Source organism: Antechinus flavipes, chromosome 2 (genome assembly GCF_016432865.1).
Source record: "Antechinus flavipes isolate AdamAnt ecotype Samford, QLD, Australia chromosome 2, AdamAnt_v2, whole genome shotgun sequence".
Classification (NCBI taxonomy): domain Eukaryota; kingdom Metazoa; phylum Chordata; class Mammalia; order Dasyuromorphia; family Dasyuridae; genus Antechinus; species Antechinus flavipes.
The window spans coordinates 543,469,067-543,482,716 of NC_067399.1; the positions used below are offsets into that span (position 1 = coordinate 543,469,067).

Genomic DNA, 13,650 nt, shown 5'->3' on the forward strand with positions numbered 1-13,650 from the left:
GAACAATAATATTCCATAACACTCATACACCATGACTTATTTAGCCATTCCACAACTGATGGGCATCTACTCAATTTCCAGTTTCTAGCCACTACAAAAAGGTCTGCTATAAACATTTTTGCACATGTGAGTCATTTTCCCTCTTTTATGATCTCTTTGAGATACAGATTCAGTAGAGACACTGCTGGATCAAAAGGTATACATAGTTTGCTAGCCCTTTGGGCATAGTTCCATATTGCTCTCCAGAATGGCTGGATCATGCATTAGTGTCCCAGTTTTTCCACATCCTCTCTTTCAAAGATTTCCTTCAGGACTCAGCTCAAATGATACATTTTGCAAAAGTCATTTCCTGTTCTTCCTTAGTTGCTATAGTGCCTTTCTCTCTCAGATGAACTCATATTTACTCCAAATATATCTGTTCTATACCTACTTATCTGTATACCTTCCTTATTAGAAATGTAAACTCCTTGAGGTTAGGAACTTCTTTGGCTTTTCATTGAGCCCCTGCCTTTAGCATAGTACCTAGTTTAAAATGCTTGATAAATGCTTAACTGTCTGAAATAGTATCCATAATGATCTAAAGAACTGTGCACCTTCCTAATCAATCAATCAATTAGCATTTATTAGATTCGATGTATTGGGTACTTTGTTAAGTGCTGATGGATATAAAGAAAGGCAAAGACAGTCTATCTTCAAAGAGCTTACATTCTAATATATGTGACCTTAGGAGGGACACAATATATACGCATCTAACTTGAAATAGGTTAATATGTATTTTTTAACTTGAAGGTACTTTGTAACTTTCTCTATCCACAGTGACACATAATTTTGCCATTCCCTCATATAAAAGTTACTAATACCAATGAAATCAAAGGTCCAGACCATATTCCTTTCCCTGTCCAAGGAAATTATTATTTATCGAGGGCCTAAACCCTGTCTTATATGTAAAATGTAGGCTCCAAACTATGGGTAGTAAATCAGCAGATTTGTGAATTCTTACAGATTCACAACACCAAGAGTGAGGCAAGGTGAACTTTTAAATCAAATCAATCCATCAACAAACACTTATCAAATGATTATTATATGTCTAGGCACTTGTACAACAAAACCAAAACCAAAATGGTCCCTGCCTTAAAGGACTTACATGCTTTTGGAGAAAATGACATATACATATATAAGTAAATAAATTCAAAGTTATTTTGGTAATGCAGGGGGAGATAGTCAGGAATGGTCTCAAGTGGGAAATAAAAATAATTTATTTCCCCAGTAATATACTCCCCACCCCAGTAATATAGTGTTTTTAAATTTGCAAAATGTTCCACTAGGAACCCCGGAATCTTATCTTCAAGAGATAAACTTAATTACTTGTCTACTTCAACCCAAGCAAGCTTTGATCAGAATTTTGACTTCTTGAATGAAGCTGGCTGAATATGCTAAGAAGAAATTGTGATGGTACCAATTGTTTAGACAGGATTCCAGACTCTCTGCTGAAAAGTATAGTATATCTACATTGTTGCTCGTAGATACAGTCATTAGTGTACAGATTTCATCTTTCATAGTGTTGGAACATTGATAGTCACTGCAAAAAAGCAGGTGGGTAGCAGATTTTCCCCAACATGTATATTGCAAATCATTCTGGTTCCTTCAAAGTAAGCGGGCAGAATGGAGAAGGACATCAAGAAACGTAAGGAATAGCTGAAAATTCTAAGGCGCTAACAGACATTAAAATCAAAGTTCAGAAGAGAGAGTTGAGAGCTAAAGAGTTTTATCATTTGTGAAGAATAAATAGAAAATTTGAGGGAAGCCTTCTTCTTATGGCATTTCAAGGAAGTAGAGCTTGATGAATATACTATATAAGTTCACTGTTCCATCTAATCCATATTCAGTCATTTACTACCTAATGTCCTTCCTTAGGCTGTACATCTTCTTATCAAAGGCATTTTAGAAGGAAAATAGGGTTGGAGTAAGTGGTTGCCCCATAAACTTTGTGATGATAACCCAAACTATTAAGTTGATTTGTTTAGACTGGTGTTGTCTTATTTCTCTCAGTATGCTTCTCACTATTTTTGTTTGCTATTTTAGAAACTGCTTTGCAACTCTCTAGGTTCTACAAGACCCTTTCTTCTTTATAAATACCTAACTGTGGAAATATTTATTTTAAAAGGTTGTCAAACTTTAACATAAAGAAGGGCTATCAATGTGTCCTCCACCAGGAGGAGATGAATATACTTTGTATGTTAATCACACACACACACACACACACACACACACACACACACAACTACTATTATTGCATTTGGTCTTAACAATGTGATGAATATCAAATATTATATGCTACCTTGTTTTATCTTACTAGTTTTTAAAAGGTATATATCATGTCTTTCCAACCTTATTATAAAGTCCTTGAAAGCAGAGATTTTTTGTTGTAGGACCAATGTCTTAAGCTCTGCTGCAAGAAGGCTAGGTTAATCTTTCCTTATAAAGTATATAAAGTACAATAGCTTCAGCAAAGTTGACGGCTACAAAATGAATCCTCAAAAATCAATTACGTTTCTCTGTAAAGTAACAGAACAAAAGAAACAATAACAGAAAGGGAAACCCTATTCCAATGATTAGAAAATGCATAAAATATTTAGAAACCAACCTATCAAAATACAGATTTACATAGATTAAATTATAGAGATAGAAGAAAAAAAGAACCACTTAAATAGCTGGAGAAATATTTAGTGTTCATTGCTAGACTGTACTGATATAATAAAAATGATAATGCTACCAAAATTAATTTATACTTTTAATGCTTTACCAGTCAATTGCCAAGGTGGGAGGATACTTTATAGAACTTTGTGAAATAATAACAAAATTCATTGGAAAAATAAAAGATTTAGAATTAGAGATGAAGGGGGTATAAGGCTTCCCAATCCTAAACTATATTTTAAAGTTGCATGGTTGTTGTCCTTTATTCTTGAAAATGACATTACTCTGCTAGGATCAAGTTACAGTATGTCTGACCATGGTTGTTCAGACCAATATGAGCTCAGAATGCTCTGCCACAGGTAGGGCACAAATAGTCCATATGAACATTTGGAGTGGGTTCTCTAACTTTGCAGTCTCACATTTCTTGTGAGCTGCTTCAATTCTGCTTTGCTTATAGAACACAGCTCCTTCTCTAAAAAGGATACGCTGTGTCCTATGTCAGTGTCTTCTATATTGTGCAATCAATTTAAAAGCTCTTAAGAGTGTCCTTGTATTTCTTTTTCTGATCATCTCATGAACACTTGCCTTGGGTGAGTTCATTAAGAAATCTTTTTGACGAGTGTATTTGAACAATGTGGACATTTGAACAATGTGGACAGCCCAAAGGAATCGTGCTTTCTGCAGTAGAGTTTGAATGCTTGGCAGATGAATTGGAAGAAGTGTCTGGTATCTTACCCAGCTAGGTCATCTTCAGAATCTTCCTAAGACAATTCAAATGGAAGAAATTAAGTTTCCTGGCATGGCACTTTTATATTATCCAGGTTTCACAAACATACAATAGTGAGGTCAGCACAATAGCTCTGTAGGCCTTCAATTTGGTAGTCAGGCTAACACTTCTCCTTCCCACATTTTCCTTCAGAATCTCCCAAAACACTGATATCGTTGGAAAGTATATTGCTAAGGTAGATGAGTTTATGCACAGCATTTAAAACTTCTCCATTTGCCATATATGATGACGGATGATGTGATGCTGGCTGATGGAGTACATGTGTTTTCTTGGTTTTAATTAGGCCAAATTGGCACAAGCAGCAGAGAATCAATCCAGCCTTTGTTGCGTCTCGACTTCAGAGGCTTCATTGAGTGCACAATCATCTGCAAACTAAAAAATTCATGCACCAATACTCCCTCCATTTTATTTTTGGCTTGTAGCCTTTTCAAGTTGAAGAATTTATAAGCAGTGTGGTAACTGATCTTGATAACATGTTCATCCTCATTGAAGACATTTGACAACATGGCTGAAAACGTTATGCTAAAAAGTGTGGGAGCAAGCACAGAGGATCTGATCAAGGCCTCTGATACTGTCAGTTGTGAAGACTTATGGAAAAATATGTCAAAATTTGATGGCTCACTATTGTTCATCAATTTCATGATGTCATGCTTTTCAGGTTTAGGACAATGGACACTATTTTAACGTAGTTGTCATCAAAATCATCCAATATTAATTTAAAAATAGAGATAGGTCGCGAAACAGACTAGACAAAAGAAATTCAGAAACAATAGAACTTCATAATCCATTGTTTGACAAAGTGAAAAAGATAAATTACATAAGGAAAAAATCTCTTTATTTAATTAAAAACTGCTGAGAAAACTGGAAAGCAATCTGCCAAAAATTAGGCATGGACCAGTACCTTATGTCACATTCCAAACTATGTTCTAAATATATATGCAACATTAAAATGAAAGATTATACTATAAATTTTAGAAAAGAAACAGAACATGCAGCTCTCCCAGCTCTAGGTAGGAAATACATTCTTATTTTTTTATTTTAAAACATTTTTGTTAAAGTTTTGAGTTTCAAAATCTATACCTCCTTTTCTCCCTCTGTTACCCATTCCTGATATGGTAAGCAATCATATATAAGTTGTACATGTGCAATTATATAAAACATTTTTAAAATCCATATTCATCTTTTACTAGAAGTCTCAAGTAAAAGAAAAGAAATGAAAGAAAGTGAAAAACAGTATGTTTCAGTTTGTATTCAGTCAATATCAATTCTTTCTCTGGAGGCAGATAGTATGCTTCATCACTAATCCTTTGGTATTGTCTTGGATCACTGTATAATTCTTCACTGAATAGTATTGTGGTTAGCATATACAATCTTCTCCTGGTTCTATTCACTTCAGAATACATCATTTCATGTAAATCTTTTCAGGTTTTTCTAAAATCATTCTGGTTGTCATACACCACATGGCAAGAAATTGGAAATTGAATGGATGCCTATTAATTGGGGAATGGCTGAACAAGTTGTGATATATGATTGTAATGTAATATTATTGTTCCATAAGAAATGATGATCCGGCTGATTTCAGAAAAGCCTGGAAAGACTTACATGAAGTAATGATGAGTGAAGTGAACAGGACCAGGAGAACACTGTATACAGTAACAGCAAGATTATGTGATGATCAACTATGATAGACTTAGCTTTTCTCAACAAATCAGAAATCCAAGACAATTCCAATAGACTTGGGATAAAAAATGCCATCTGCATCCAAGGAGAGAACTATGGAGAACGAATGTGAATCAAAGCATACTATTTTCACCTTTTTTTTTGTCTGCTTTTTTTTTGTTGAGGTTTTCCCTTTTGTTCTGATTTTTCTTTCACAATATGACGAATATGGAAATATGTTTTAAATGATTGTACATGTATAACCTATATTAGATTGCTTGCTGTTTTAGGGAAGGATGAGGTAAGAAAGGAAAAAAAAATTTGGACCTTAGACATCTTTAAAAAAATGAATATTGAAAACTGCCTTTATATATAAATGAAAAAAACAAAATACTATTGAAAATTTTTTTAAAAATCATATACCACAGCTTGTTTTAGCAATTTCTCAACTGATGGTCATCCTTTTGATATTCAATTCTTAGCCACCACAAAAAGAGTTGTTATAAATATTTTTGTACAAAAAAAGTTCTTTCCCCTTTTTTGGGATGTCTTTGGGATATAGGCTTAGCAGTGATGTTGCTGCATCAAAGGGTATTTATAGCTTTCGGGCACAGTTCCAAATGGCTCTCAGGAAAGGTTGGATTACTTTAAGATTCCACCAGCAGTGCATTAGTATCCCAGTTTTCCCACATCCCTTTGAAAATGTTTTCTCAACCAAATAAGAGATGCAGGCAATTACAAAAGATAAAATAGATAATTTTGATTACTTGAAACTAAAAAGTTTCTGCATAGACATATCTGCCTGTCTATCTGTCTGTCACTTATTACCTTTCCTCAATATTCAAAGAATATAAACAGTATGCAAAAAAAAAGAATTGCATAAACAAATGCTTTAAATCACAATAATCAGAGAAATGCACATCAAAGAAAATCCCTCAGTTCTTACCTTAAACTCTGAAAACTGGTAAAAATGACAAAAATGGTAATAGCCAATTTTTGAGGGGTTTTGGAATGAAAGGCACACTGATAAATTATTGGCGAAGTTGTGAAATAGTACAACTATTTTGGAAAGCAATTTGAAATTATGAAAATAAAGTAACTAATATGTCCATACACTTTGAAACAGAAAATCCATTAATGGACTTGTGCCTCAACTAGGACACTGAAGAAAGTCCTCCATATTTAACACGTATAGGACTGCTTGCCATCTGGGGGAGGGGGTGGAGGGAGGGAGGGGAAAAGTCAGAACAGAAGTGAGTGCAAGGGATAATGTTGTAAAAAATTACCCAGGCATGGGTTCTGTCAATAAAAAGTTATAATTATTTTTAAAAAAATAGAAAGTCCTCATATATTCTAACATATTTATAGCAACACTTTTTTTAATAGTTAAGAATTGAAAGCAAAATGCCTATTAATTGGAAAATAGCTTAACAAAATATGGTACATTTATGTGTTACTGTTATACTGTTATATAAGAAATTATGTGTGATGAAAATAGAAAAGCTTGAGAAAATATTTCATATATTTATATACACTATATATACTGACATATAGCATATTGATATATATGACATATGTAAATACATATATATGTGTATGCTAATACAGGTGAAGTAATCAGAGCCCAAAACAATACAAATATAGAGAGATGAAACAATATAAATGGAAAGAACTCTATACACCAAAGAATCCAAAATAAAGTAACAAAATTATAAAGTTTCAGCAGGACTCAAATGAAAACTTATGAGAGGACACCCCAAACTACTTCTTCATGGAAGTGGACAGTCTACAAATGTTACACATTGCACAAATTTTCAGACTTTTTAAAATGTATTGATCAGTTGTGCTGATTTTTCCTCTCTAAAAAATACTATTTGTTATATGGATAATTCTCTGGGATAGGGAGGAGAAGGATATTTGGAATAACTATGATAATGTGAAAAACAGAAGACATAAATAAAAGCTCACTTTTAAAAAGTATATAATCTGTCCTCTAGATTAAAATTGGCTCATAGGGTCAATGATTTTGGCCAATGATGTAGCTTCCTAGTCTCCTAAGTAGAGAAGCCAGGGTGTGAATAATCACCTTATTTCTTCCTCAGGATTCTGACCATGCAGGCCAGTGGCATGATCATCACCAGATAATCACTGCGCTACATTAATGCAGTATTCTCAGTGAATATCCTTTCCCTACTCTGAATTTCCTTCTTCTGTTATGGCTAACTAAATCTCCTTTTATTAACTTTATTAACTGTAGGACTTTTCTATTGAAATCAGAGGCTATTGAAATCTCTTCAAAAGATTAGGAAATTTCAGCAATATTTCCTTTGGTTTAAGTTTCAGTAGCAAAATATTTGGACATTACCAATATAAAAGAACTTTTTTTATGTATATCAGTTGCTATACTTCAAAATCATATTTAGGATAAGGAAGAAATTAGGTTCCTCAATCAGCTTTCAATGCTAAGACTGAATCTTCTGAGTTAATCATTGATACTACTCTATAACTGATCACTCTGACCTTTAAACATTAAAAATCTAAGTACAAAATGTATTTTCAAGATAGTTCACCAAGGATTATCATGTTTATTGGGAAAATAAATTGCTCTTGTGAAGCTGCTAGGACAAAACAGGATATCTTTTGGCAACATAATTTTATGGGTGATGCAGCATCCTCTTCTGGAATTACCACTACTTCAATTCTCCACCCCAGTGTCCAGATGATAATGTGAAGTATAGGAACACTAATAGAAAACAATAAACTCTATAAACAAATGCAAGTACGTGTGATATTTTGTTCTGCAGATTATCTCTAGGCAACTGTCTTAGTAGGTCCAAGTCATTTCCCAATTGATAAATGGTCAAAGGATATGAATTGGCAATTTTCAAATGAAGAAATCTAAGTTATGTATATTCACGAAAAAATGCTCTAAATCATTATTGGTTAGAGAAACAAAAATTAAAACAATTCTTGTGGTACCACCTGATAGCTATAGATTGTCTAATATGACAAAAAAGTAAAATAATAAATGTTGAAGGGGATGTAGAAAAATTGGAACACTAATGTTGATGGAGTTCTGAACTGATCCAAATGCTCAGAAGGGCAATTTGGATTTATACCCAAAGGACTTTAAAACTATGCAAATCCTTTGCCTCAGTAATTACTAAATCTCTATCCCAAAGAGATTTTTTTTAAAAAAGGGAAAATATATATTTGTACAAAAACATATCTAGTAGCTCTTTTTGAAGTTGGCAGAGAATCAGCAATTAAAGGAATGCCCATCAACGGGGGAGTGGTTGAACAAGTTGTGGCATATAATTGTAATGGAATACTATTATGCTATAAGAAATAATAAATAGATTGACTTTAGAAACACCTGAAAAGACTTATATAAACACATACAAAGTCAAGTGAGCAGAACCAGAATACTGTACACAGTTATAACAATACTATATAATGACCAACTGTGAATGACTCAGCAATATAAAGATCCAAGACAATTTCAAAGCATTCATAATGAACAATGCTATATACTCCAGAGGAAAAAACTGATGGCATCTGAATGTAGATTGAATCATACTATTTTTCACTTTCTGTATTTCATGGGTATTTTTTCCCTTTGGGTCTGTGCTTTCTTTCAGATGACTAATATGGTAATGTGTTTTACATGCTTGAACATGTGCAACCTATACTGCTTACTGTCTCAAAGAAGGGTGAGGTGAGGGAGAGAGGCAAGGAGGAAGAAATTTTGGAACTCACAATTTAAAAAAGGAATATTTAAAGTTTTTTTTACCTGTAATTGGGGAGGAATAAAGCATTATTTTTTAAAATAAAAAAGAAACAATGGGGTAAGAGGAGAGAGAGAAATTATTCTTCAGGACTAAAAATTATTCATTAATTGGAAAAGCTTTTGTTTTAGTTATTGGGGGGAAAAACCACATAAGGTCCCTTGTACTTACTTAACCATTTAGAATGCAGCAGATTAGAGATAATTAGACAATAGTTTCAGAATGAGTGCATGAAAAAAAGAATTTAAGCACTTATTACATGCAAAGTATTATATCTTAAAGTGGTCAAAGTCTAAAAATGAATATAACACATATAGGAGGTTTTAAGTGCCAGTCAAATATAAAGGTCCCATGATTCATAGGGCAAAGCATTAAAACAGATGGTAGTTCTTCAGGAGGAAACTTTTTTCATGTTTTAATATATTTATTTTTCCCAGTTACATATAAAACATTTTTACATTTGTTTTTAAAACTTTGAGTTTCAGATTCTCTGCTTTCCTCCCTACACTCTCGACCCATTGATAAGTTATACAAAATATTTCCATAAAAGTCATGTTGTGAAAGAAAACCTAGATCTTCTCCCCCCCCAAAAAAGAAAAAAAACTAAAAAAAAAGTAAAGAAAAAAGTATGTTTCAGTCTGTATTCAGACACAATCAACTCTTTCTTTAGAGATAACAGCATTTTTCATCACAGATCTTTCAGAGTAGCATTGTATTGCTGACAATAGTGAAGTCATTTACAATTGATCATCCCAGTTCATTTCATTTTGCTTGAGCTCATGGAGGACTTTTCAGGTTTTTCTGAGAGCATCCTGCTCATCATTTCTTACAGAACAATAATACCTGGAGGAAGCTTTAAAATCACTTCAACTAACTTTGTCATCTTACATCTTAGAAAACTCAAGTCAAGAGAAGCAAAATAATTTGTATAAAGATACAAAACTCTTTTCTTTATTATATTTTGTTTCATTTACATGGGACAAAAAATTCTTTCTACCTGAATAGGAAGAATAAAAAGTCTGGCTATCTAGAGTTGCAAAGTAAGGTATCTAAATACCTTAGTGGGTACACTAAAAACCAAATAGATTCCTAGGAAGCCTCAACAGAGATAATTTCCTTCCTTTGGAGTGTTATCCTCACTTCTGTTCTTTGCCTACTAAACATAATGTCTATCTTTGGCAGTTGTCCTCTGCTCTTCAACATCTAGTGAATCACTAAAGAGATGGGATCTCCTCGGGTCACAAAATAAATCAAAAAAGAAAAACAGAGTTGAGATTAAATCTCTAATATACTAGAAGGGGTATGTTTGCTAAACATGAAGTTCTCCCATTACTGACCATAACTGGAATAGAGAAAGAATTCCAAAGCTTCTCTTGTCCCAGTGACCTTTTTCATTTTATAAGTTTTCTTTATAGCAGTCTCCTTACTCCTTCATCAAAGAGGGACATACTGAAGCAAATTGACTTGAATTTTATAAAATAATCAGTTTTAATCTGGTGTTTAATATCAAATATCAGAATGTAATATATAGCAGATAGGAAACCTGACTGATAGTTCAATTCAATAAATAAGCGTTTAGTTTTAGAGATGAAAAAACAAAAAGAAAATAGTCCTAAAAAAAAGTCCCTGCCTTCAAGAAACTTTACATTCTTTTGGAAGAAATGGCACGTACCCAGTTGACATATACCTGGTTAAGTCAATACAATATTCCTGGTGTGTGCATGTATGCACATATACACATAACTGGATAAATCAAAGAAAGGCCTTTTATAAGAGCTGGTATTTGAATCAAATTTTAAAGGAAACTTAGGATTCCAAGAGGAAGAGAGAAGGCAGGAAAGTATTGCAGACATGTTTGGGAAACAAAGGAATAAAGACTGGTAGTTTATATTATAGAGTATAGTTATATCACAGGAACAGAAAGTTGGAAGGGCTTTAAATGTCAAATAGAAAAGTTTGTGATTTATCCTGATGGCAATAGAGGGGCCAGTAAAATCCTTGAAGAGAGTGACTTAGCCAGCCCTTGTTTCAGAAATAATTTTTTGGCAATTATGTGAAGGATGGATTGGGGAAAAGAGGGACTTAGTATACAGAGATAAATTAATCCTAAATCTTGCTTGCCTCTGAGTAGCTATCAAACACTAAGACAAACATCCCTAAGCTGGAAAATAAGGAGATGACATACTTGGAGGACAGATCTGGCTAATGACAATTGCATATTCTGGATATACTTGTCTGTAGCTCCTTAAAACTGTGCCTTTTATTTATTTAGAATAGTCAGGAACTAGTTTATAGGATTATAGTTTTTGAGCTTTAAAAGACCTTAAATTCTGAATCTGTCCAACTTCTGCATTTAACAGGTGAGAAAACTGAGGTTCAGAGAAATTCAGACTTGTCTGACATCCTATGGATATGTGTGGTAGAACTGAGATATGCAGTATTGGGAAAAATTTTCATGGAGGAAATTTCAGCTTAACCATTGATAGCAATGGTGCTCTGAAAATTGTAATCATCCTATCGTCATAAAGGCTCACTAGATCCATAGACACAGGACAGGTAGATGGTGCAGTGGATAAAGCACTGGGCCTGGAATTAAGGGCCTGGAGTTTAAAATCCACCTCAGACATTTACTAGCAGGGTCACCCTGGGCAAATCACTTAACACTTGGCTCAGCTTTATCATCTGTAAAATGAACTAGAGAAGAAGTACCAAATCACTCTAATATCTTTGCCAAGAAAATCCTAAATGGAAAGGACAGGAAGTATCTAGTATAAGAGGCTACTCAAGAGAGAAAAGGACAGAGATGAACAATTCTTAGAGAAAGGGGGGAAAAAACAAGGCCTTGAACTTCATTGATTCCCTTTTATCCTTTATTTATAGAAGTAAGGCAGTAAACACACTGAAACATTTTAGGTCACTGACTTACCTTAGGATGCCTAAGCTCCAGGTGGAATTAGTTTCATCCTTTTGCCTTCCTTCTTTTATTCACACTGAATACCTTACATTTCATATGTCCCATAACTCTTTCTAGGGCCTTAATAACATATTATTCCCAGACTCGGCCCTACCCTATATCATTTCCTTTTATGAATGTTGGCAGCTCAATGAACACAACTGAAAAACAATTACATAACCCCCACTTATTAAAAACTACAACAACAACAAAAAACAGCTCACCTTCTGACCATCCTGATGAGGAAGAAACTGACAGAGAAACAAGATAAACCATCATGATGATGGTATGGACATAATTCATTGTATTAAAGATTCCTCACTCCAAACACTGTGGTCTTGATCTGGAAGGGAGGATATTTACTGTTTAATCTATACAGCAGTGATCTTTGAACTTTCAGTTAGATAGATAAACAAAGCCTGGTCTTCTTGTCTGCAATACCAGAACATGAACTAATCATTAATAAGTAAAATGAAGTTTCTAATATCTTCTTTCTAGAACCTAAAGAAGTCATCACAGATGTCACTATTTATGTATATGCTTATGAATGAATAGAAAGTGACAAAGTCCCTGCTGACCTTAAATAAATGACTTTCCTTTTCAAGGTGAAGGTCTCTTATTAAGAAATTTTTTCCCCTTTATAACAGATAGCAAAATTTTCAGCTTAAGTCTTACACTGATATCCACTAAATAGTAAAAGACTCAGAGAAGGTCTCCTGTGCTCTAAAATAGCTCCTTCATGAAAGGATTTATGTAAGAACATCACCAAGAATTGCATAGGTTGAAAAAGTGTGGATGAATTGTTTTGTCTACTGGTAGTATGAATATCTACACAGATAAGATCACTGGCCCAATGGAAAAGAATAATCTTAACCTGAAGTCTATGAAATTATTGGCTTACAATTTTTTATAACTATTTCAATATAACTAGTTTCCTTTGTAATTCTATACAATTATTATTCACTTAATCCAAAAGAGAAACAGAGTGTGAAGAGCAACTGAGAGATCTAATTGTAGCTTTTTCTAAAAATAGGTATATCATATAGCAGTTTTTTGACATTTTTGTGGCATGGACCCCTTTAGTAGTCTGGTAAAGCCAATGGTCTCCTTTTTAGAATAATGTTTTTAAAAACATAAAACAAAATATATAAGACTCCAAAGGAAATCTAATTATATTGAATTTCAGTCATCAAAATATTAACAAGTTCACAGATTCTAAGTTAAAACTATTTCATTTTATGTAATTTGACGTCTCAAACTTAATCACTTTCTTTCTGAGTTCATAGTCTCACTGACATAGCTCAGTAAAAAGAAGGCATGGCAGAACTAATCCATGACCAAACTTGCATGTCACAACAGGACAGAGGTGGGGCTCACACTACCGTCATAAAAAACACACTTGTGTCTGGTTATAAATTATTCATTCCTATCCACAATTGAAAGATGTAACTTTCCTTTCTGTTCCCATTTTTAATGGTTTGAATTTCTGTAGTTAGATTATATATACATTTGGAATGGAATAAAATTTTGGGATAAACTTATTTCCCCTTAAACCTCTTTCTGGTTTTCCCAACATTTTATGTAGAATAGTAATGTGGCAAACCATCTGTTTGTTATATTGGTTTTGTCAAATAGTAGCCTAGTGTACAAGTCTGCTTTTAGGATTTATTTTTCTAATCTATTCTATATAAGCATTCCTAGGAGATATGTCTGGAGAGCTCAAGATAACAATGATAATTTAATGCCATAGTGGTGGGATGTATACAAAA

General features: G+C 33.5%; 1 protein-coding gene across 2 annotated transcripts in view; it reads right to left on the reverse strand.

The window, feature by feature from the left end:
- LOC127551287 (inter-alpha-trypsin inhibitor-like) overlaps positions 1–12,237 on the reverse strand; it is a 90,587-nt gene extending 78,350 nt beyond the window's left edge. Inside the window, exon 1 of one of the 2 annotated variants that reach the window (XM_051980897.1) lies at positions 12,106–12,237. In XM_051980897.1, the coding sequence (XP_051836857.1) occupies positions 12,106–12,184 (79 nt within the window). In that variant the 5' untranslated portion in view covers positions 12,185–12,237. Of the gene's footprint in view, positions 1–11,854; positions 11,963–12,105 lie in introns of those variants that run through there. The other variant, XM_051980898.1, reaches the window with a different exon arrangement.
- Between the last annotated feature and the right edge of the window lie 1,413 nt (positions 12,238–13,650).